This window comes from Choloepus didactylus, chromosome 15, assembly GCF_015220235.1.
Source record: "Choloepus didactylus isolate mChoDid1 chromosome 15, mChoDid1.pri, whole genome shotgun sequence".
Lineage (NCBI taxonomy): Eukaryota > Metazoa > Chordata > Mammalia > Pilosa > Megalonychidae > Choloepus > Choloepus didactylus.
The window spans coordinates 82,555,053-82,578,210 of NC_051321.1; the positions used below are offsets into that span (position 1 = coordinate 82,555,053).

At 53.6% G+C, this 23,158-nt stretch overlaps 2 protein-coding genes across 6 annotated transcripts in view; one reads left to right on the plus strand and one right to left on the minus strand.

Annotated features, from left to right (window-relative positions):
• Positions 1 to 23,158, minus strand: part of LOC119510937 (annexin A8-like protein 1) — a 261,425-nt gene that overhangs the window by 41,994 nt on the left and 196,273 nt on the right. The window lies entirely within an intron of this gene.
• Positions 9,205 to 19,069, plus strand: LOC119510932 (synaptotagmin-15-like). 5 transcript variants are annotated; one of them, XM_037805355.1, is made up of 11 exons: positions 9,205 to 9,355; positions 9,568 to 9,701; positions 9,935 to 10,965; positions 11,219 to 11,323; positions 11,883 to 12,054; positions 12,532 to 12,674; positions 13,470 to 13,765; positions 15,111 to 15,281; positions 15,793 to 15,913; positions 16,897 to 17,076; positions 17,865 to 19,069. In XM_037805355.1, the coding sequence occupies exons 3-11, from the start codon at positions 10,605 to 10,607 to the stop codon at positions 18,005 to 18,007; spliced, it is 1,692 nt and encodes a 563-aa protein (XP_037661283.1). In that variant the 5' UTR covers positions 9,205 to 9,355; positions 9,568 to 9,701; positions 9,935 to 10,604; the 3' UTR covers positions 18,008 to 19,069. The 5 variants fall into 5 exon arrangements, with proteins under 5 accessions (XP_037661283.1, XP_037661282.1, XP_037661284.1 ...); XM_037805354.1 differs by having other exon boundaries at positions 9,568 to 10,965; XM_037805356.1 differs by lacking the exon at positions 11,219 to 11,323 and having other exon boundaries at positions 9,568 to 10,965; positions 11,862 to 12,054.

Sequence of the window (23,158 nt, forward strand, 5' to 3'; positions counted from 1 at the left end):
GTGACTCACAAAAAACTGCTGTCAACTAAGTATGGGGAAGGCAATTGAAAAACAGCAGGAGACAAATCATAACAAACCTAGAAAAATTCTGAATAAGACTGCTTCTCAACTGCCTTTAAATTAACTGACTCATCTATTAGCCAATCATCTATCAGCAGGGCTGTGTCTCTCTCCCTCCATCCCTCCAGTTCCCTCTGGGTTGGATACATCCTTGTATAGGCTTCTCGCTCTTGGAAGAGAAGATTGCTGGCAACCCCAAACCTACATCCTCACTTCTCCCAGTCCACATAACAAATCTCAGAGAAGATTCTAATTGGTCCTGCTCAATAATCCTGGAATCAATTATTGTGGCCAGAGCGAGAGAGTCCTTTAGTTGACCAGTTTATGTCATATGCTATTCCCAGGGCTGGAGTAGTACACTGTGACTGACAGCCTCACTCGTTCCCCAAAAGAAGGGCAAGGCTGTGGTAGCAGACTAAGGGGAAAGTGACACTGAGGTGGCCCAAACCCCAGATGGCCACTGGAGGCAGCATCTGTGACAGGCTCAGAAAAGGAGACTCTGAGAGTCGGAACGTGCCTGTGTGTCATCCATACCTAAGGAGGGGGGGGCTTTGACCAAGTCAAATGGTATCTGTTTTTCAGACAAAAAAAAATCTCTATAGTGCAAAAGACCCCTCTAGCCATAAGATTCATGACTGACAAGGCTGTGTCCTTTTGTTAAACATTGACTCCCTGAGACCTGGCATATAATCAATGCTCGATGGATGAATGAATGAATGAATGGTAGTTTGTCCAAGAATACCTGTTACCATCTCGGTTTAGTTCCACACGAATTTTACTGAGTCCCTAATAGGTGCCAGCACCAGGCTATGATCTGGGACTAGGCTAAATCAGATAGGCCTTGACCTCAGGACACATGTGATGGGAGGGAGAGAAGGTGATGACAGCCATAAAAGATAATTATATCACAACAATTGAAGTTACCATGAGGGGCTGGGAAAGCCTAAAGGAAGGCCCTGAAGTAGTCATCAGCTGCTTGTTTAGTCCCCCAGAATCCATCCCCCCCTTTCATTTAGGGGATCACCCCAAGACAGAGACTACTTGTCCCTCAATGCTAATTCACTGCTTCTGTAGTAGCAGAACTTCTTCTGCTGAGAACATGACAGTGCTGAACAAAGACCACATATCCCAGGCTTCAGGGCAGCTAGGCAGGGCACACGACTAAGTTCTGTCCAGTGAGACGCTAACAGAAGCAAAGTGTGCAGCGTCTTGGTCGTGCCCTTCAAAAGGAGAGTGCCCCACCCTTTCCCTGCTCCACCCCCCTGGTTGGAATGAAGTCTGGTGTTAAGGCAGTTCGTGCCAATCGGGGAAGGTAAGACTCTGGGGATGTCCCAGCATTGTGGGGTGGCCATATCAGCCCTGGGTTACATATGACCTGGTTTTACATGAAAGGGAAATTAACCGCTAGCCTATTTAAGCCCTGATTTGGGATGAGGTCTCTCTTACAGAAGTGAAGCCCATGTTAAACTAATTAACACAGAATTTTCTACCTGGAAGAAAGGTACTGCCAGTAACAGAAAGTAAAATATGTTCTAAATACACAGATACTGCAAGCTGAAAAGTGAAATCCTTGTTGTGCCAGAGGAAAGCAGTTGATTTTCCTGCAATTCCTTGGAAAGTCATCTGCAGCTCTAAGGCAAATGGCTGAAAATTTGGAACATTGGTGTGTGCTGGCTGTTTCTTGCCCCTTGAAAACCTGCCTGAGCCAGAAGGATTCAGACAGAGCTAGCCAGGGTGCAGGCAGGGAGGACAGCACTGCTAAGGGGATGCTCTTTGCCAATGGCCTGCAACCTAAGCTGACAAGGTTTTCAGGGATGAAAACTCACCTACTGCTTCTGTGCTGTAAACTGAAGCAGATGTAGATGTTTCTGAGGAAGTGGTATCAGCAGAAGTCAAGACTTTGGGTCCTAGCCTTTCTTAGGCACTTGTAGGGTTCTCAGCCGAGCAGTGAGTGCCAGCTTAGTGGCAAAGACAGGATAAGGACGTTGTCCTCCAATCCCAGCTGGGTGTTTGGGCTGTTTTCACTTGAGAGGGAGGTGAATGGATGGAGGATACAGGCTGGTGAATCAAAGCCCAATGTATTGAGGCTTTACTACTACATTACTTGGCCCTGGAAATTACTGGAAGCAAACAGGCAGGAAGTCAACTGAGATTTTGAGGAGCATGTTTACCTAAGAAACCACAAGCCTGGCTGGCACAAGCCTGCATTTTTTGACTTCTTAACTCATCCCCTAGCCACATACCTGCAGCAAGAGGAAGTGGCTTGCAAAAGCTGTTCAGCCCCAAGAGGGGTGTACCCTCCCATGCCCCCTTTGCATGTGGCTGTGAAGGACAGTGGAAAAAGGGTTCCCTTCTCAGAGATCAGACCTGGAGAGAGGGGTTCTCACCCGAGGAATTTACTCCTCCCCGGAAGTCTTCACAGTTTCTGCCTATGGGGATTCAAAACCTGCAACCTGTGGTTGTGGAGGGTCTCCCAGTTTTCCTTTGACTGTTGTATATTGGGTGTGATGAGGCAGATAACTTGTCTGTGGTTTGATGAGGTCCTGACAGTGCAGGCTGTCCATCCTTGAGATCCTAAGCTTGGCGCTGGATGCAGGCACTGGTTGGAACTTTGAAGTTGGGAAAAGGATATCATATGTGTTGGAAGAAAGGGACACACAGACATTTGACTGGCCAAAGGAATGGATGTGGACTGAGACTGCTAATTGTCCCTTAATAACCATAATCTCCCTCTATATTTAAAGAATCCCTTTTTACCTAGGGACATGAGAAAAAAACAACAACAAAAAAACAGCTATATTCCTTCTCTCCCTTGAGGCTACATTTGGCCAAGCAACTGACAGTAGATTGGGAATGGGGCAAGATTAGACCTTTAACCAGAAGAGTTGCGGGCTCCTCTCTCCCTTTCCCCTTTTACACAGGTTGGACTATAGGCGTGGTGGTGAAACATCTCAAACCACATAGATAAACACCAGCTAGGGAGAGTGAAGCAACAGGAGAAAAAAGAACCTGGGTTCCCGGGCTGCTTACCTGCAGACAGGTGAGGGAGAAAGGATTTCTGTCTTGCTTAAGCCGATCTTATTTGACGTCTCTTTGACAGTAGGTTGACCTACATCCTAAAACTTGCTCACCCTCTCCCCTAGTCTCCACCCATGTGCTTTGGGAGGGTCACATGACCAGGCCTAGGCCAATCACTGCATCCCATTGCCCCAGCTACAGGTATGGTCAGGACAGGTGTGTGTCTTACCTGGAGCCAATGGCATGCAGTAAAGACTTTCTCTGGGAGTCACAAGAAAGAAGGGGTCCCTAAGGGGACGGGGGTCCTGAAGTTACTGCCACCATCTTACATAAAGCTTGGTCCTGGGATCAACCTGGAGGCTGACAAGGTGAGGATAGGGTGAGAGGCAGGTCCCAAGTACATTATTTGCGCCCGTTGTTTGAATCCAGTTAAAGTTGAGGCTGGTCCCATCCCTTGACTTCTCATTTAAATGAGCTAAAAATTTCCTTTTGTGTCAACTGGTTTGGGTTAGATTTCTGTCCCTTGCTACCCAAAGGGTCCTCAGCCTCCAGTCCTCAGCAAAGCCTGGGAGTATTGTGCAGGCCAGGGATGGGGTCACTCTTGAAAGGTAAGTCAGAGACCACCTGCCACTTGCTTGGGGGGAAATATGTTTATTATAAGGATGGATATGGATTCGAGCCAGAACTGGAACGTCCTTGGGGCCCGGAGCTGCCCATCTCTCTGCTTTCCTCAGCCTGGTTCTTTCTGCCAACCAGCGCCCTCTACTGACACAGAATTTCTGCTGCTTCTAAACTGAATTGCCAAAGCCCCAACCTCTCAAGACATCTTTAAAAAAAATGTTTTTATTAAAGAAGTTATGGGTTTACAGAACAATCAGACATAAAATACAGGATTCTCATACACCACCCCAGCACCCACACTTGGCAGTGGTATGGAACATTTGTTACAATTGATGATAGCACTTTTTAATAATTGTGCGATTTTTCTTTAACAGAAGTAGCCAGCATTTATTGAGAGATTCTGTTCTAGGCCCTGTGTGAAGCAATTTACATGGTTTACCTCATTTAAAACACTCAATACACAGGCCTTTGTAATCTGTCCTATTTTATTTTATTTTATTTTATTTTATTTTATTTTATTTTATGTTAGAGAGCTTGTAGGTTTACAGGAAAATCATGTAAAAAATACTGTGTTTCCATCTAACCCCCTGCCATTGTTGACACTTTGTATTAGTGTGGTACCTTTGTTACAATTGATGAAGGAATATTAAAATAGTACTTTTAACTATCGTCCACAGTTTATGTTAGGTTTGTTTTTCCCCCATTTACCACCCTATTATCAACGCCTTGCATTAGTATCATACATTTGTTATAACCCATGAAAGAACATTCTTATACTTGGATATTAGCTGTAGTCCATCATGCACAATAGGGTTCACAGGGTTGAACAGTCCTGTTTTATCTTTTAATTTTTACTCAACTAACACATTCTGTGGCATCTTTCTTGTGTGGGTGTGTAAGTGTGTTTAGTAAAATGCACATAAAATTTACCATCTAAAGTGTATGATTCCGTGGTGTTAAGTACATTTACGATGTGTGCAGCCATCACCATATCTAGTCCCAGAACTTGCATCCTCCCCTGCTGTCTGCCCCTGCCATGTTTCCTGCTACCGATCCAAAAAAGGAATCTGATCAACCTGAGTCATCTTTAATGCTAGAGGGAAACTCACGTGTGCCAGCCAGCCCCGGGTCAGGTGCCCTCCCTGCTCCTTGTCTAAACGTGGCCACCCAAGGGCTGCCCCTTCTCCAACTGGCTTCAGCACAAAAGGGACTTTGTTCCTCTAAGTGAAGAGCCCAGGGCAAGCAGCTTGGCTGGGTGCGCAGGCTTCAGTGATGAGGTGACGGTTCACGCCTGGGGCCCTGACCTATGTATGCTCTGTTCCGAGGGGCAGCCTGGGCTGGCCAAGAGACCTGGAGCCACAACGGCTGGAGGCCTTCCCAACCAAGTGGCCTTCAGCAGCTCACTCGTCCCTGGTGACCCTCACTTTCCACCTCTGTAAAATGCAATGAGCCTCACCAGCTTGCCCACCCCCACTCATCTGCCTCTGCTACCGACTAGTTAAGGCTCTTTTGGTTGTAAGAGGCGGAAATGATCTCACACTGGCTTAAGGGGAAAAAAAAGATAACTTATTGAAGTGTCCAGGGACAGGCTGGCCACCAGCACAGCAGGACGCAGGGCTCAGGCAGAAGCAGCTGGTCTCTCGCCACCGCCCTGGTTCTGCTCTGTGCTCCCATGCTGACTCTCACCCCACGGTGGGGGTGCTCCCTACTGCTCCCCACACACCTCCTTCAGCTCAACCACTCCTGCAACAAAGAAAGGGGGAGGGGGCATCTCTTTCCCAATGGAGCCCACAAAAATTCCAGGACTGAGCATGATCAGCCTGGCAGGGGTCACACGCCCTTCCTGGAATCAGTCACTCTCGCCAGGGAATGAAGCACGCTGGGCGGCCAGGTGTGGGTCGTGTGCAAATGGGGTGAGGAGGTGACACTGGGAAAGGAAAGGCCATCTGTAGACTGGGAATGGAGGGGAGAGTACTTCCCCCAAGGGAAAAAGCAAGATGCTGTTGCCAGTAGAAGGAAAAAAAAAGGGTGCCAGGCAGGGCGGGCCTGGAAGGAAGGAGAAGTGGGTGGGGGAGCAGGAGAGAGCCTAGGCTCCATCCTAGGACTCTGGGGGGTTGTCTTTGGACAACTCAAAAGGAGGTGCCATGCACAATTAAGCCTGGATCCACCCTAGCAGAACTGAGGAAAGGATCTGATGGTGTTACGATTTGCTAACGCTGCCGTTACGCAAAACACCAGAAATGGATTGGCTTTTTAAAGGGGGTTTATCTGGTTACAAAGTTATGGTCCTAAGGCCATAAGTGTCCAAGGTAAAGCATCAACAATAGGGTACCTTCACTGGAGAAAGGCCATTGGCATCCGGAAAACCTCTGTTAGCTAGAAAGGCACATGGTTGGCGGTTGCTTGCTCCCAGGTTGCGTTTCAAAATGGCATTCTCCAAAATGTCAGTGTCAGCTTCCAACGGCCATCTTCAAAATGTCTGTCTTAGCTGCAGCAGCACTGAGCTCCTTTGGTCCAAGTACTTATAGGGCTCCAGTGATTTAATTAAGACTCATGCTGAATGGGTGGGGCCACACCTCCCTGGAAACCTTCAATCAGAGATCACACCCTAACTAAAGGTGTCACTCACAGTTGGGTGGGTCACATCTCCATGGAAACAACCTACTCCCAATATCCCATGAGCCTGGATTAAAAGATCATGGCTTTTTCTTGGGGGACATAATAAATCCAAACTGGCACAGATGGTGACAAGGGAAAAGCCTACCCCCAACTCACAAAGAGGCCCCTGGGGTGACCAGTGTGCAATTTACAAAAATGTGAGAAACACCATCTTCCACATGTTTCTCAGCCTGGCCTTTATCCTGCTCCCACCTCTGTGTCCCTAAGTGATGAGAGATGACACATCCTCCTCCCGATGGGGGCTGATTCTTAAGGTTAACTGAAAGTGGCCTTTCTCCGTGACTCATCCACTGCTCTGAATTATTCATCAATCACCTGTGGGCACACCCGGGCCTTTACACTCTTGGACTTCCTGCAGTCCTCCTTGGAAACGCTTTTGCAATGGAAATAGGACTTCCTTTTGCCCAAGGAAAAGAGAAACCGTGTCTGCTGCGGTCTCCAGATTTCCCAGCTCCCAGAGACCCAGTAAGGCACAAGATCTGAAAACAGGAAATCAGGCCAGGGCTGTGGCCAGAACTCGGAGGCTGTTCCGTGATGGGACGTGGGCTCCTGGGCAGCCCAGCCTCAGGGTCCCCATGGGGCCATGCATGGAGGGGAGGCTGCCCAGGGCCTGTGCTCTTGGCCTCATTCATGGTTACCTCCACAGGGAAGGCCACCTGGAGCCTTCCATGGGCCCCTCAGCTGGGCCTTACGCTGAGCACACCAGTGCTCAGTGGGGAGGAAAGAATGAGGGGGGCCCAGTACCTGGGTGGCCACAGAGCCCCTTCGCTTCGGTTTCCTCACCCGAGGAAACCCCACCTGGCAGGGCTCAGTGTCACGACGTAAGGCAAGGCCACGTGCCGGTGCCTAGAACCTAAGGGGAAGCCAGAAAAGTGAGTACCCCCTGCCCCAGTGGGTGGGATGTGCAGAAACAGGGACCCTCATGCATTGCTGGTGGGAATGTAAAATGGTGCAGCTGCTGTGGAAGACAGTTTGGGGGTTCCTCGGAAAGTTAAACATGGAATTACCATATGATCCCACAGTCCTGCTTCTAGGTATTTCCCCAAAAGAACTGAGAGCAGTTTGAGTTCCTGCACCAGTGTTCACAGCAGCATTATTCACAACAGCCACCCAAGCGTCCATCAATGAATGAATGAACAAAATGTGGCATATTCATAAACTAGAATATTAGTCGGCCATAAAAAAGAATGACGTTCTGACACATGCTACAAAAAGGAAGACCCTTGAAGACATCAGGTCAAGTGAAATAAGATGGACACAAAAGGGCAAATAGTGTATGATCTTACTTATATGTACTATCTAGAAATAGCCAATTTGTAGAGACAGAAAGTAGATTAGAGGTCACAGGGGCTGGGGAGAGGGGGAACGGGAAGTTATTAATGGCTGCAGAGTTTCTGTTTAGGATGATGGAAAAGTTTGGATAATGGATGGTGGTGATGGTAGTACCACGTGGTGAATGTAATTAACTTCAGTGAATTGTACACAAGAAAGTGGTTAAAATGGGAAATTCTGTGTTGTATATATGTAACCATCATTAAAATTAAATATTTATATAACGCATTTTAAACACAACTCAGTGGGCTGGCTGTCTGGGGAAGGTGCTTGGAGACAGAGCCAGCAAAGCGAGTGCAAAACCCAGCAGCTCCAGGGTCTCCAGGGAAGGCTGAGGAGCCCCCATGGGGCCCTGCAGTGTGGGCCCAGCATGAGCCTTGAGTGTCAGGTGTGGATGACACGGGCAGAAGCAGGGGAGGTGCACATCTGACTGCGCAAGCCCGCCCCCCACCAGTCAGCACAGCCTTGGTCCTAGAGACGGATACTGGGAATGCCAAGCTGAATAGACATGGACCCCTGCCTTCACGGAGGTCCTGGTCTGCCGGGGAGGGTGGCGGCTGAGTGGTCATCCCAGGCCCAGAGTCCCATATTCAGTGTGGTTGCTGCTGGGACAGTGAGGACACCAAGGAGGAGGGATGGAGGGCTTCCTGGAGGAGGAGAGGCTGGAGGTTCATCTTGAAGGATGAGCAGTGAGGGCATCAGGCAGGGAGAGAGCAGCTGGAGAACAGGGGCATGGGGTGTGGGCAGAGATGCGAGAAGCCGTCCCACCAGCCTGGCCTCCACCCACTGCAGAGGAATGTGGTCCAGGATGTGCAAATGGGGAGGGGGGCACTGAAGACATTAGCTGGGGAAGAGGGGCAGGATCAAATCTGAAGACACCAGAGGCAGCTGACTCCGTGCCCCAGGTGAGAGACGACCAAGGCCTGGAGGAAGGTCCTGGAGTGGTGGGGGTTGGAGATGTACCAAGGAGGGAGAGCTGGCAGGACTTGGGGAACTGAGTGTGCCTGTCTCCAAAATGGGGACCCTGGAAAGGCACAGTATGGGGCTGGGGGATGATGGTGAAGCTCCTGACAGCCACAAGGCATTTCCTTTTTGAGGGAGACCCACTAGCCCACCCCGTAATCAGAGCAGCCCCAAGTCCAGCTGAGACCCAACTGTGAGGAGGCTGGGGGTGGATGGATGGGTGCTGTGCCCCACTGGGGGGCTTCAGGCCATGGTGCAGGCAGGCTGGGATTGGGAAGTCAAGATAGCTGAAGGGTTGCCACGCAGGGGGCTCTGGGGGTCCCTCTAGCTGCTAGGATTGGGACACAGGGAGAGCTCCAGGCACCAAGGGTAGGGGTGATGTAAATCATCCCTCCCAGAGGGGAGGCTTGGGCACTGCAGTGGCTGGACAATGGTCCCCAAAAGTGTCCTCAAACATGAGAACCTGCAAATATGGGACCTTACGCAACAAAGGGGACCTTGCACACGTGATTAAAGGTACAAACCTTGAGGTGGGGAGATCGTCCTGGATTGTCCTGGTGGGCCCAGTGAAATCACAAGGGTCCTTGTCTATAAAAGGAAGGCAGGAAAAGTGAAGAGGACAGCAGCAGAGTCAGAGAGAGAAGGATCAGAAACTGCCGCGCTGCTGGCTTGGAAGACGGAGGTAAGGGCAGCCATCAGCAGCCTCCAGCAGCTGGGAAATGCAGGGGAACACATTCTCCAGCAGCCTCCCCAAGGAACACCTCCCACCACCACCACTTGAGCCTTCTGACCTCCAGAACCGTTCAGCTAATAAGTTTGCATTGTGTTAAACCCCTAAGTTTGTAGTAACTTGTTACACCAGCAACAGGAAACTAAAAAAGTCTCCCAACTCAGATCTGAGGGGCAAGACAGGGGATGCTTTGGGACCCGAGACCCCCACCGTCACCTCGTCTATAAGCAAAAGTCAGGGCCAGCTCCGGCGAGATCTCCAGACCCCCAGCCAAGCGCACTGCGTCCCTGGAGGGCAGGTATGCGTGGCCGCCCAGGGCGAGGGGAAAGGCAGGGACGGGAGCCGCGGCGTTGCCCCCGCACCCGGGCTTCCAGACGCGGTCGGCACGGTGGAGACTCACGCCCGCCTGACGGCCTCCTCTGTCACCAGGATAGGCCCACGTGCGCGCGGGGAAGCGGGGACTGGGCTCGGTCTTGGGACACGGCAATCAAGACAAAATAACAAGACTGCCCCCACCCACACTCCTTTCAGCTCCCACCTTCAGACGCTGCCCACCAGCCGCGCCCTCCCTACAGCGCCTCTGGCTGGGGAAGCTGGGCGGGCGCCGGGAGAATGCGCATTCCCGGACCGGACACACGCAGCCAGGACAGGCAGAAGGCCTGGAGCGCCCTTGCCCAAGCCGCGCCCTCTCGGCTGCGTTCCCCAACCTCGCAGGCCCTGTGGTCTGATAACAATTACCATAATAATAGTGGCTGCGGTCAGGAGGGGACCCATGCGTCGTCGCCCTAATCACCATCAGACTTGCCGGCATGCGCTGCGCCCATGCCCCCTCCCCAGGACTTGGCACTGTTCTAAATGTGTTACAGGTAGAGCTCGCACGGATTCTGCGAGGGGGTGCTACTATTAACCCAATTAGGGGAGGTGAGCCCAGAGAGCTTAAGTAATTTGTCCCAAGTCACACAGCTGGCCCGTGCGGTGCTGGAGTTGGAACCCAGGCTCCACGTGAATTTTCGCGCCCGACGGTGTGGCAGGGGAGCCCACGCAGGGGCTGGGCGCGTGAACTCTGCCCTGGGGTCCGAGAAAGCTCCCGGGCATAGGGGTCAGAGGTAGGTCTGCCTGGAGGGGCCACAGCCTCAGTCTGGGGAGGGTCTGGGGAGAAGGGGAAGCGCATTCCAGGACGCGGGCCAAGGCAAGACGGGCGATGGGCCGAGCCCTCTATTCCAGGGGGCGGAGGAGATCTTTACTCTGCCCTCCGGGATGGGGTGATCCTCGCATCCCACCCGCCGTCAGCCAGAGGGAGCCCCGGGCGCTCGGCTCCCTGCCCCTCCTGGGCCTCGGGCAGGGCCGCGCCGGAGCGGAGCTGTGGTCTGGAGCCGGCGGGCACTGGGTCCCTGCTCTCGCCGTCCCCGGTGCGGCCGCCCGCGCCGCCACAGGGCTGGAGAGCGACGAGGGACCGCCCCCCGCTCCCGCCCGACGGCTCGCGCTGCGCCTGAAGAGCCGGCTCCGGGGCAGCGGCGGGAGGCGCGGAGGCCGGCGGGCCGGGCCGAGCAGCCCCATGGCGGGTAAGTGCCCTCACCTCCCCACCCCCGTCCCCGGCGCGGCTGCCCAGCCCCTCCGCGACCCATTCCGGCACTTTCCTTCCGCCCCGCCGCTCCCCCTACCCCAGCCCTGCCCCGCCTCGGGCCGAGCTCCTAGTGGGTTGCGGGGAGTGGAGAGTGAGTTCGGGCTCACCGCGGACAGTTGGCGGGGGAAGGAGGTGTGGGGTCGCCACTTCTCATCGCCCGACCCCGTCCGAGGAGCCCCGCGTTCCTGCAGGACCCGAAGGGGCACCTCCTTTGCCCGGCCCGGGGGGGCCTGTTCGCGGGACCGAGCCTCTGCGCGCCCGCGGCCCTCCAGATCCCCGCACTTGTGGGGGTGCAGGTGCCGGCAGCAAAGCCTCCGTGTCTCCGTGCTCGTCCTCACTCACCTCCCACTGCCTCCCACAATTACTTATGGGCTCACCTGGATGGAGGGCTGGGGGGGGCGGGGAGAGGCGCTCCAGCCCGTTACAGAATTCAAGCGAGTCTGGCCTCTCGGCAGGTTCCAGGACCCCAAAGGGCAGCAGGGCTCTGAATGCCATCCAGGGGCGGGCCCCTCCCCTTTCCTTGTATGCCTGGTGCCCTCACCCACAGCAGGGACAGGAAGGAACCCAGGGAAGATGGAGGTTCTGCCAAGACAAGGTTTGGTTTCTACTCAAAAGCACAAGGAAATGGATCATTTTAGCCAGAAACCCAAGTCCAGGGCCAGGTGCTTTCCTAGGGAAGCCAGAAGAGTCTGCCCGGGCCCTGGGACGCCCAAGGAAGATGGCTTTTTCCCTCCGAGAGCTGGCAGAGCCCCGGGCAGCAGCCCCCTCCCCAGGCAGACACGGGCAGCCTGCGCCAGGGACTGGAGGGCGAGTGGCTCTCCCGGGGCGTCCCAGCCCTGGTGGTTCTGTCCCCAGAGCAGGTGGCCCTGGTGATTGGAGGCGTCAGCGGGGGGCTGCTGCTGCTGCTGCTCCTGGTGAGCTGCTGTGTCTGGAAGAGGCTCTGTGTCTCCTCCTACGAGGAGCTGCCCAGCGCCCCAGCCCCGGCCACCACCAGTGGACAGGGGGACAAGCTCTGCCAGCCATGCAGGTGAGGCAGGATGTGGGCACGTGCCGGAAGGCCCTCCCTGTGGGGTTTCCCTTGGGGTGGATGAGGTGGGATGGGGGATGCTGGGAGCAGGCATCACGAGGCTCGTTCCCTGGTTGAGGAAACTGAGGCTCAGAGGACGTAAGGGTCCAGACTGCACAACTAGCAAGGGTGTCATGGGGATTCGAGCCCAGGCAGGCTGGTTCTGGCCCTGCTCTGACTCTGGCAACCTACTGATGCTGATAGGCAGAGTCGGCTCCAGCTGTGAGATTCACGTAATGTGTGTGTGTGTGTGTGTGTGTGTGTGTGTGCACATGAGAATCCTTGTGTCGGGCCAGAAGGCTGTGTGCTCTCGCCTCCTCCTGGCTCCCGCTGGCTTTTCCTCCTCCCGCACCTGGTGCTCCATCCCCTCTGGGCTGGGCACCCTGGGGCAGCACCGCTCACTTGCCACCTTCCTGTCGTCTCCCTGCCTCTGGACAGGCCCCCAGGGGTGCCATTTGTGGTGCCCCCCTCCCTGCAAGGCCGAGACTGGATGCCCCTGCACAGCGGAGAGTGGGTCCAGGCCCCACGAGACCCCTGCCTAGCCCCGGAGCTCCTGCCCCACCCCCCCCGCGGCAGCCTCGGTGAGTCCTCCCCCTGTGGACTGCTCTCACGGGGCCTGGCTTCTGGAACATGGCCTGCCCCAGCCCAGGCATGGCAGAGCAGCCCGGTGACCCCTCTTCCTGGGCATGTCGGTTCACCAGGAGCCTAGTGCACCCCAGCCAGGGCTAGGTATGGCTTCACGTGCTGTCTGGGAGTGACTGATGGAGGGTTATTACCCCACTTCACACACAAACTGAGGCTCGGGAAGATAAACAGTGCCCTGCCCGAGGTCCCAGAGGCAGTAAGTGACAGACATGAGATTGGAGCCCAGGTGTGCCCTGGTGCAGAAGTTGTGCTGGGTCCGTTGGTGGGTAGAGAGGGCAGAAACGGAGCTGGCACACAACTTAAACCTCTGCTCTGAAGGCCTCCAGAGACCTTCCCAGGAGCCACTGTGGCCCTGCTAATTTGAAGGAGAAGAGAGGTGACGCTTTATCATTGGGTCATCTTCTGGGCACCATGGAAAGGTGCCGGGAGGCTGTCACAGGGTCAACAGGGTGCAGCAGGTGTCGGCCCTGCAGGGAGTCCCAGGGAGAAGCAGACATGAGCACACCCTCAGTACCGGGAGGCTTCCTGGAGGAGGCTGCACGAGAGAGGGGGCAGGGTGGAGCCTGGAGAAGAGGGGGGATGATGTGGGCAGGGGAGGCCAGTAAACAGGCCAGGAGAGGCTCGGCCAACAGGGGCTGGTCAAGGTCAAGGAGTGGGGTGCCCCATGTTTGCCCTGCCCCACTCCTGCTGTACTCTGGGCTGCCAGACCTCCCAGCCTCTCTCTGTTGCAGGAGATGCATATGGTGGGGGGACCATCAACCCAGAGCTGTACAGGTTACCCGAGGACAGGAGTGAGACCGAGTTCCCCGAGGGCTGCCTGGGGCGGCTGTGGTTCTCGGTGGAATACCAGCAGGAGGCTGAGCGGCTGCTGGTGGGGCTGATCAAGGCGTGCTGGCTGCAAGCCCCCTCGGAGACCTGCAGCCCCCTGGTGAAGCTGCACCTGCTGCCCGACGAGCGCCGCTTCCTCCAGTCCAAGACCAAGCGCAAAACCGCCAGCCCGCAGTTCGACGAGCACTTCATCTTCCAGGTAGCAGTCTTGGCCTGGTCTGGGTCTGGGGCCTTCCGACACCTGGTAGGAGTAGACATGGCAAAGGAGAGGCCCTGTGTCCTGTCGCTAGCCAGGGTCCTGCAGCCCATGCACCCTTCGGGGCATCTGCCCTGCTCTGCTCTACCCAGCCTGCCAGGCTGGACCTACAGAAGCAGGCAGGGGAGCGGCCGGGGGTTGGGGTGCTCCCCAGAGGTGAGAAAGAGAAACTGAAGGCCGAGTCCTGGCTCCTAGGGCTGGGGGGAAGTGCCCTGAAGCCCGGGTGTCATCTGGGGTTTCTGCCTGGTTATCCAAGGTTATCCTTGGAAACAGCCCGGGCCCCTTGGAGTGGGAGCAGAAACTACCCCATGCTGTCTGAGAGCCCCCCTAGATCTGCCCATTGGCCCTGCGGTAGGGCCATGAGCCAGGATTGATGGGGCCTGGGAGCCCAGCAGGTGATGGGGCCCTCGGGGAAGCAGGCACTCCAGACCTGCTTGAGCAAACATTTTCAAGAGCTGGAAAGCAGGCTGGCGGCGAGGTAAAAGGAGAGGCTTCCTGGGAAGAGGGTGCACTCCTCCGGGGCTGAGAGCTGGGAAGCGGGGTGGTGTGGGCTGGCCCAAGGTAGCTGGTTGGGGCCCAAGGCTGGGAGAATCCACAGCTGGATCTGCTCGTCCTTCTCTCCCTTTCATCTAGACCCAAGGCCTGTGGGCTTGCTGGGCTGCGCTGTTTTCTTTGTACATTCGTATTTGCTTGTCTTGACTCGTCACTTCTGCCCACCCTAAACCCTGCCCCAACATGACCCTTGCCTCTCCGTGCTTTAAGGAGGAAGGAGAAGAAGAAAAAAATCGGTATTAATCGAGCATCTGCTATGTGTCAGAAACTGTCTTGGGGTTTTATAACCCAGAGAGTAAGAGCCATTATTCCCATTTTCCAGGTGAGGAGGCTGAGTCTCAGGGAGAGATCTGACTTGCCAGTTCACACAGCTGAGGCAGGCAGGGGGCTGCGACTGCAGCCAGCAGGAGCCTTCTTGCACTTTCAGCTGCAAGCAGATCACTGGGGGATCCGGTTCAGAGGTGGATCCCTTGGTCTGGGGTGGGGCCCAGGGGATGGATGATGCTGATGGTCCATGGACCACGCTCCTGAGCAAGGCACTTCCCCCTTCCCCACTGCTCCCCCTGGGTCACTTCCCCCTTCCCCACTACTCAGTAGGGTCCCCTGAGGATGCCTGGCTTTGGTGGGTATGGGTCCCTGGTGGAGACACAGAACACACCTGTGTCCACAACAACCTGCCACACTGTCCCTTCCCCCACCCCGGTGCCTGCCCGGCCTGGGTCCTCGTCTCCCCCAGGTGTCCAGCAAGAGTGTCACACAGAGGGTGCTGAAGTTCTCTGTGTACCACGTGGACAGACAGAAGAAGCACCAGCTCCTGGGACAGGTGCTGTTCCCCTTGAAGAGTGAGACCCTGGCCAGCGACGGTGGGCGTGTCATCTGGAGAGACCTGGAGGCCGAGAGCCTGGAGGTAAAGGTCAAGGTCACTAGATAGGGGCTACCCAGGTGGCAGCACCACCCTGGGCATCTGACAGGTGTAGCGAGGGCTGGGCCCCACCTGAAGTCAGGTGAGGCGGCTGGAGGGCAGGGAGAGGTTGCCTGGGAGCTCTGGAGATCAAATTACCTGGAAATAACCACCTTTGGATTCCCATCGAGGTCAGAGAGCTGTGAAAGGTGACATCCCAAATGAACCAGCCATGGGAAATATTTACCCGCCAGGCCCCGCTCCCCCAGGAAGGACCCAGGTGGCTCCCAGTGGGCTCTGTAATCCCACAGACCTGGGTTTGAGCCCTTGGCTCTGGTCTGTACAACTGCATGATCCTGGGCAAGTCCATTCAACACCCCCAACCTCAGTTTCCCTACCTAGGAAACCACATGGGAGGCTTCGGTGAGAGAATGTGGGGGGGGGGTGGGGTTGGGGGCTGCTCCAGTGTGGGAGACTCTAGGAAGACCAAGGGTGTTCTCATCCCGGCCTCTTCCAGCCTCCCTCGGAGTTCGGCGACCTGCAGTTCAGCCTCAGCTACAACAACTACCTGAGCCGCCTGACGGTGGTCGTGCTGCGTGCCAGGGGCCTCAGATTCCACGAGGACAAGAGCATTGTCAGTGAGTCACCCCCCACCCTTTCTTCCTTGGGGCAGGTTCCCCCCAGTGTGTGGGCTTGGGGCCTGGGGCTGAGGTCTGACCCTCACCCTTGGAAACCTGGTTTTTTGCTTGCATACCCCAGGTGACGGTACACTCACTACCTCCCGAAACACACACAAACACACACACTGTTTGGACAGTTCTGGTGGGAGAATCTTCTCCCTTATGTTGAACCCAAGGCTGCATCCCCTTGGCCTCCACCCTAAAGACCACGTCCTGCCCCTCTCTTTTCCCCTGGCAGCATCCCAGCTCCTTGATACTGCCCATCTTCAGACTGAGTGGTCCCAGACTCTCACCTCCCTATGTCAGGGAGGACTTCCTGTTCACTGACACTCGGCCAGGCCAGCCCTATTTCTCCTCCACCCTCCCAGGCACAGGCTTTGCAAGAGAGGAGGCCCTGGCTCACCCCACACACCCCCTGTCTTATGTGGGTCCCCCAAGGAGGGGTTTTCTGGCCACCTGTTGTGCTTAGCGTTGGGATCACTCTAAGCAAGCTGGGATTCAGACCTTCCACTGCAGATATCAAAACCATCTGAGCCCCCCCACCCCCCAAAAAAAACGGAACAAAAAACTCTGAATGAGGTAGTGTTTAAGGAGCCCCCAGGGACCTGAGGACCCAGCAGGCAGGGCCCGAGGGGGCAGCCCCCACAGGCAGGGCTGGGGGAGTGGTGCCAGGCTCTGGCAGGCAAGGGCTGGCCTGGCCATGGTGTGTCCTAGAGGCAAAGAGGAAGGAAGGGGGTGGGAGCCAAGCGTTTCCTCGGCCCTGAAGCATTTCACTAATCAACCCCGTTTCCTCCGGTGACCCTCTGGCCACCGCGGCTGCACGTGAGTGATGGGGGCCTGGCGCTGGGTGGGGCCTGTGCCCTCCTCGCTGGACCTCCTGCAGGCTGGGGGCATTCACTGTATCACTAAAACAGCCCGGTGGTCTGCACCGCCCCCCGCAGGCGTGTTCGTCAAAGTGTCTCTGATGAATCACAACAAGTTTGTCAAGTGCAAGAAGACCTCGGCCGTGCTGGGCTCCGCCAACCCCGTGTACAACGAGACCTTCAGCTTCAAGGCCGAACCCGCCGAGCTGGACACGGCCAGCCTCAGCCTGACGGTGCTGCAGAGCTCCGAAGGGGACAGTAAGGCCACCTCGCCCCCCACCCCCAGGGCAAAGGAGGGGTGGCTGCCCCGTGGGTTCCCTCTGAGTCTGCAGCAGGTCCTGAGAGAACAGACGTGATCTCTGTTCTCGAGATACGGGCAACCAGGGCTCAGAGAGGCTGAGACACTTGCCCAGCGACATACAGCTGGAGTGCTGGGGTTTGTCCCCACCTTTAAGCCAAAGTTTAGCTCTGTCCGTGGTACCAAAAGAAGAGGTTCCGAGTTGGCCTCTGGTGAGCAGGATGGCTGCCTGCTGCCGGCCAAGGGACGCAAGACCCACGGATCACAAGGAGCCCTGCGTTTCCTCGCACCTTCCAGACCAGCTTTTAGGGTCCTGGGAGAGGGACGAGGTGGATGTGAACAGGCTGAGGTATCGCAGCCACCTGTCCCCCCCTGCCCCGCGTCTTGGTGTTCCACCGCGCCGTCAGGGGGTGGCAGAGGGCTCAGCACTTAAGATCTTGACTCCACTGTGGCAACTGGTGGGAGAGTGTGACTTGTGTCCTCAGCCCCTTCTTTCTGGAGGCATCTTCCTCGGCTCTGGGTCAGGGGCCAGGAAGCCCCCCAGAAGGGGGAGGGGCAGAGTGGTACCCCTGGAGGACGGAGAAGCAGCCCCTCTGGGACCTGTCAGCTCACGTTGAAAGAGGGAGGGGGCTTGCTGCTTCCCGTGAGGGAAGGCGCGAATGGGAGATGGAGGAGTCACGGGGATGCCGTGGAGGGACATGTGTCTTCCGTGGTCGAGAAAGTGACTGTGCCTTTCCCTCCACCGCAGAGGGCCACCCACTCGGCCGGGTGGTGGTGGGCCCCTACATGTACGCCCGCGGCAGGGAGCTGGAGCACTGGAACGAGATGATCAGCAAACCCAAGGAGCTGGCAAAGAGCTGGCACGCGCTCTGCCGCCCCGCTGAGCCCTGAACTTCGCAGCAGCTTCCAGAGCCTGCCCTGCCCGTGGCCGCCCGTGGCACGGCCACGAGACACAGACGCTCCCTCCACCGTCTCACTGAGCTGCCCGGTTGCCCCCCGAGCCCAGAGGACGTGAGTGTGCTGGTGTGCAGGAGAGCAGAGGAGCAAGGAAAGTGCTGGAACCCTCCTGCCACATTCCATCTTCCCTACCTTTGGGGCTGTCTGGATGTGGAATCTGGCTCTGCCTCATCACAGGCCTGACTGGGACCCACGTCTCAGGCGCTTGGAATAAATATCCTGAATACTTAGCATTAGCATAGCTGTCTGTTCCAGATGCCAATGCAGGGTGAACTCCAGTCCCACCGTCTGAAGCTAATGATGTTGCCACCAAGCCTGCATCTTTTAGGTGTGATGGCCTCTGCCTTCTGCATAGCAGAAGAAGCAACCTGTTCTGGGGGAAATAATAGGAAAAATGTCCAAAGCGTTTATTTCAATGGGTCCACAATAATAGGCAGTCTGAGAATTGGATCCCCTTACTCTGAGCTGTGGGTGTAGAAGTGGGTCTGGGTTTCACAGCTGGCCCACCCAGCATAGGAGGGAAATCTTCCTGGCTTCAGAGCTGGGGGGTGGGGGCAGGGATCCCTGTGCTCCCTTTCTGCCCCCCGCTCCCAGCCCCCAGCACCCAGTGGTGGCAGGTTCTCCCAGGTAGCAGGATTCAGCTTCTGGGGCTTTGACTTTGGACAGGAAATTGTGAAAGCAGGTGGCCAAAATGCTAGGCCACAGGGTGGAACGCTTTCCCGGTAAAATGAGCCATTCCTTTATTACATGGTGGTGGGTGCAGGTGTAACATTCATTACGATGGGCGTTCCCACGAATCACGCCCAACTCCCTGTGAAGCTGGACAGGAGGTGACAAGCAGGGACAAGGTGACACGCATGTCCCCGTTATGGTAATGGGCCGGCGGTATTTTCCCCTTCGTGTTGTTGGACCCGGTTTCTTGCTTGGCTGGAGCAGTGTTGTTTCTTTGCAGATGGAATGCATTTACTGTATCACTAAAACAGCTTTAAACCAGTACCAGCTCCTTTAATTACTCGGCGGAACGACTTCAGCAAAAGCAAATCTCGGACGTTACACTGAGTCTGTGCCTCCGTGACCGCACCTCCAGTCTCCCTCGTGGCTCAAACACAAGCTGTACCCGCTGTGGCCGTGGTCAGTGCAGACGGTGTATTTCGTGTTTGCTTTTTCTCACTTATTTCACTTGCATATTTTCAAAGGAGTCCACACAGCAGTAACTTCTCATAGCTTCAAAATGCACGCATAGTAAGAGCCCTCTGTTCACTGGGAGAGCAGGCTAAACTGGAGCTGGTTCAGTTTAACCTCAGGGCCAAAGCAATAGGTGCCAACCACCCCCACACTTCGGGAAGAGGGTCGAGACCAGCCGTGGTCTTTCTACGACCCCTTGGAAAAGTTGGTTAAGTGTCCCCTTTGCAGAACAGAGTCGACTGGTACTGACTCCTTCCTGAAAAATCCAAATGGCCTGCAGGCTCTCGCTCTGATGCTATCTTAGTTTGCTGGGTTCTGTAACAAGTCCTGCAGACTGGCTGGCTTAAACAGCAGAAATGTACTATCCCAGAGTTCTGAAGGCTGGAAGTCAGAAGTCAGGATATCAGCAGGGCTTACAGGGGAGGACCCTGGCTTCCGGTGGGCAGCTGGAAATCCACAGCTTTCCTTGGCTTGTGGTGGCATCACTGAGGTCTGCCTGTGTCACCTGCCTGACTCAGGCTCTGTGTTACGACTGCCTGCAAATTTTGCCTCCTTGTAAGGGTACCTGTCATACTGGATCAGGCTCACCCTACTCTAGTTTGGCCTCACCTTCACTAACAACATCTTCAAAGATCCTATTTATAAATAAGTTCATGTTCACAGGTCCGGGGCTAGGACTCAGATGTGTTCTTTAGGGGGACATGGTTCAATTCACAAAGGATGGGAAAGAAAAAGAGGTTGCTGCACTGGGCTGGCCTGTGTCTACAGACATGGGGCAAACCAAACACACACAGGAGTACTTCCCACGGACCAGAGAGAGGTGGCTTGGGGTTGTCTCAAATACTGTCCACAGGTGACCCCAGCAGAAAGAAGCAAGCAGTGGCCTGAGGTGCCCAGGGCCAAGGCAGCTGTCATAAGCACCCAGCTGGAGGGGATATTGCCTGATGGATCAGCCAGGATTGAGTCAGGAAAACAAGCTTAGCTAGGGAGTCTGAGCAGAGAGGGGTGTTTGTTTTTTGTTTTTGTTTTAAGTAAATGTGTTCTTGAAGGGTTCCATACATACAGAAGGGTGCCCCAAACCTAAGAAAGAGTCCAGCTCAGCACATTTTCATGTGTGACCAACACTGATGTCAGGAAATGAAATATTACGAGCATCCCAGGAATCTTTGTGCTCCCCCATCTTTACCCACATGGGGGCATCACTAGCCTTACCTCTGTTGCCGTGAGTTAGTTTTGCCTGGTTTTGATCTTCTATAAATGGAATCTACAATATGTACTCCTTTGTGTCTGGCCTCTGCTGAACATTATGCTTGGGAGAGTTGTCTGTTTCACTAGGTCATTGTAATTTGTTTCTTTTTTTTCTCATTTCTCTACAGAACTCCAGAGTATAAATATACCACCAGTTTTTTTAATCTGTTCTACTGTAGGTAGACATTTGGGTTGTTTCTAGCTTTTGGTTATTATGAATATTGCTACTGGGAATATATTTGTACATAAACATATGCATGCACTTCTGTTAGGTTTTTATCTAGGATATATACTCAATGTTTGGGTCACAGGGTATGTGTATGGTCCAGCTTTAAGAGACGCTGCCAAATAGTTTTCCAGTGGTTGCACCAATTTACACTCCCATGCATGGGAAACACCACTGTTTCCCCATCCTTGCCAATACTGGATATTGCCTGTCTCTTCATTTTAGCTATTCTGGAGGGCGAGAAGTTATGGCACATTATGACTTTACTCTATTTCCCTGACGCTAGTAAGTATAAAGCATTTTTTCATACATTTATAGGACATGTGGATATACTTTTGCCCATTTTCAATGGATTCTCTTTTTCTTACTGATTTATAGGGATCCTTTATCGAGTCTGGATAAGAGTCCTTTGTCAGTTACATGTATAGCAAATTTCTTCTCCCAGTCTCTGGTTTGCCTTTTCACTCTCTTTTTTTTTTTTAATCTTCATTTTATTGAGATATATTCATATACCACGCAGTCATACAAAACAAATCGTACTTTCGATTGTTCACAGTACCATTACATAGTTGTACATTCATCACCCAAATCAATGCCTGACACCTTCATTAGCACACACACAAGAATAACAAGAATAATTAGAGTGAAAAAGAGCAATTGAAGTAAAAAAGAACACTGGGTACCTTTGTCTGTTTGTTTCCTTCCCCTATTTTTCTACTCATCCATCCATAAACTAGACAAAGGGGAGTGTGGTCCTTATGGCTTTCCCAATCCCCTTGTCACCCCTCATAAGCTACATTTTTATACAACTGTCTTCGAGATTCATGGGTTCTGGGTTGTAGTTTGATAGTTTCAGGTATCCACCACCAGCTACCCCAATTCTTTAGAACCTAAAAAGGGTAGTCTAAAGTGTGCGTAAGAGTGCCCACCAGAGTGACCTCTCGGCTCCTTTTGGATTCTCTCTGCCACTGAAGCTTATTTCATTTCCTTTCACATCCCCCTTTTGGTCAAGAAGATGTTCTCCGTCCCACGATGCCAGGTCTACATTCCTCCCCGGGAGTCATATTCCACGTTGCCAGGGAGATTCACTCCCCTGGGTGTCTGATCCCACGTAGGGGGGAGGGCAGTGATTTCACCTTTCAAGTTGGCTTAGCTAGAGAGACAGGGCCACATCTGAGCAACAAAGAGGCATTCGGGAGGAGGCTGTTAGGCACAACCATAGGGAGGCCTAGCCTCTCCTTTGCAGCAACCGTCTTCCCAAGGGTAAAACCTGTGGTAGAGGGCTCAACCCATCAAACCACCAGTCCCCTATGTCTGTGGTCATGTTAGCAACCATGGAGGTGGGGTAGGCGAATACCCCTGCATTCTCCACAGGCTCCTCAAGGGGGCACTGCATCTTTTTTTTTTTTCCTTGGTTTTTTTTTTTTTTTTTTTAACTTTCCCTTCTTTTTTAAATCAACTGTATGAAAAAAAACTTAAAAAGAAAACAAACATACAATAAAAGAACATTTTAAAGACACCATAACAAGGGAGTAAGAAATAGACAACTAACCTAAGATAACTGCTTAACTTCTAACATGTTCCTACTTTACCCCAAGAAAGTTACCTAATATAGCAACATTTCAGTGAACTTGTTCCTACTATATCCATCAGAAATTAACAGACCATAGTCATTCCTGGGCATCCCCAGAACGTTAAATAGCTTATCTGTTCTTCTTGGATTATTGTTCCCCCTTCCTTAATTGCTCTCTATTGCTAGTTCCCCTACATTCTACATTATAAGCCATTTGTTTTACATTTTTCAAAGTTCACATTAGTGGTAGCATATAATATTTCTCTTTTTGTGCCTGGCTTATTTCGCTCAGCATTATGTCTTCAAGGTTCATCCATGTTGTCATATGTTTCACGAGATCGTTCCTTCTTACTGCCACGTAGTATTCCATCGTGTGTATATACCACATTTTATTTATCCACTCATCTGTTGAAGGACATTTGGGTTGTTTCCATCTTTTGGCAATTGTGAATAATGCTGCTATGAACATTGGCGTGCAGATATCTGTTCGTGTCACTGCTTTCCGATCTTCCGGGTATATACCAAGAAGTGCAATCGCTGGGTCGAATGGTAACTCTATATCTAGTTTTCTAAGGAACTGCCAGACTGACTTCCAGAGTGGCTGAACCATTATACAGTCCCACCAACAGTGAATAAGAGTTCCAATTTCTCCACATCCCCTCCAGCATTTGTAGTTTCCTGTTTGTTTAATGGCAGCCATTCTAACCGGTGTTAGATGGTATCTCATTGTGGTCTTAATTTGCATCTCTCTAATAGCTAGTGAAGCTGAACATTTTTTCATGTGTTTCTTGGCCATTTGTATTTCCTCTTCAGAGAACTGTCTTTTCATATCTTTTGCCCATTTTATAATTGG

Excerpts from the sequence above, each read along its gene's own strand:
- LOC119510932 (XM_037805354.1), top strand. The coding sequence starts at position 10,605 with ATGGGCCGAGCCCTCTATTCCAGGGGGCGGAGGAGATCTTTACTCTGC. Across the intron at positions 10,966-11,218 it reads GCCGAGCAGCCCCATGGCGG|GACCCGAAGGGGCACCTCCT; the intron begins GTAAGTGCCCTC and ends GCGTTCCTGCAG. Across the intron at positions 13,766-15,110 it reads ACGAGCACTTCATCTTCCAG|GTGTCCAGCAAGAGTGTCAC; the intron begins GTAGCAGTCTTG and ends CGTCTCCCCCAG.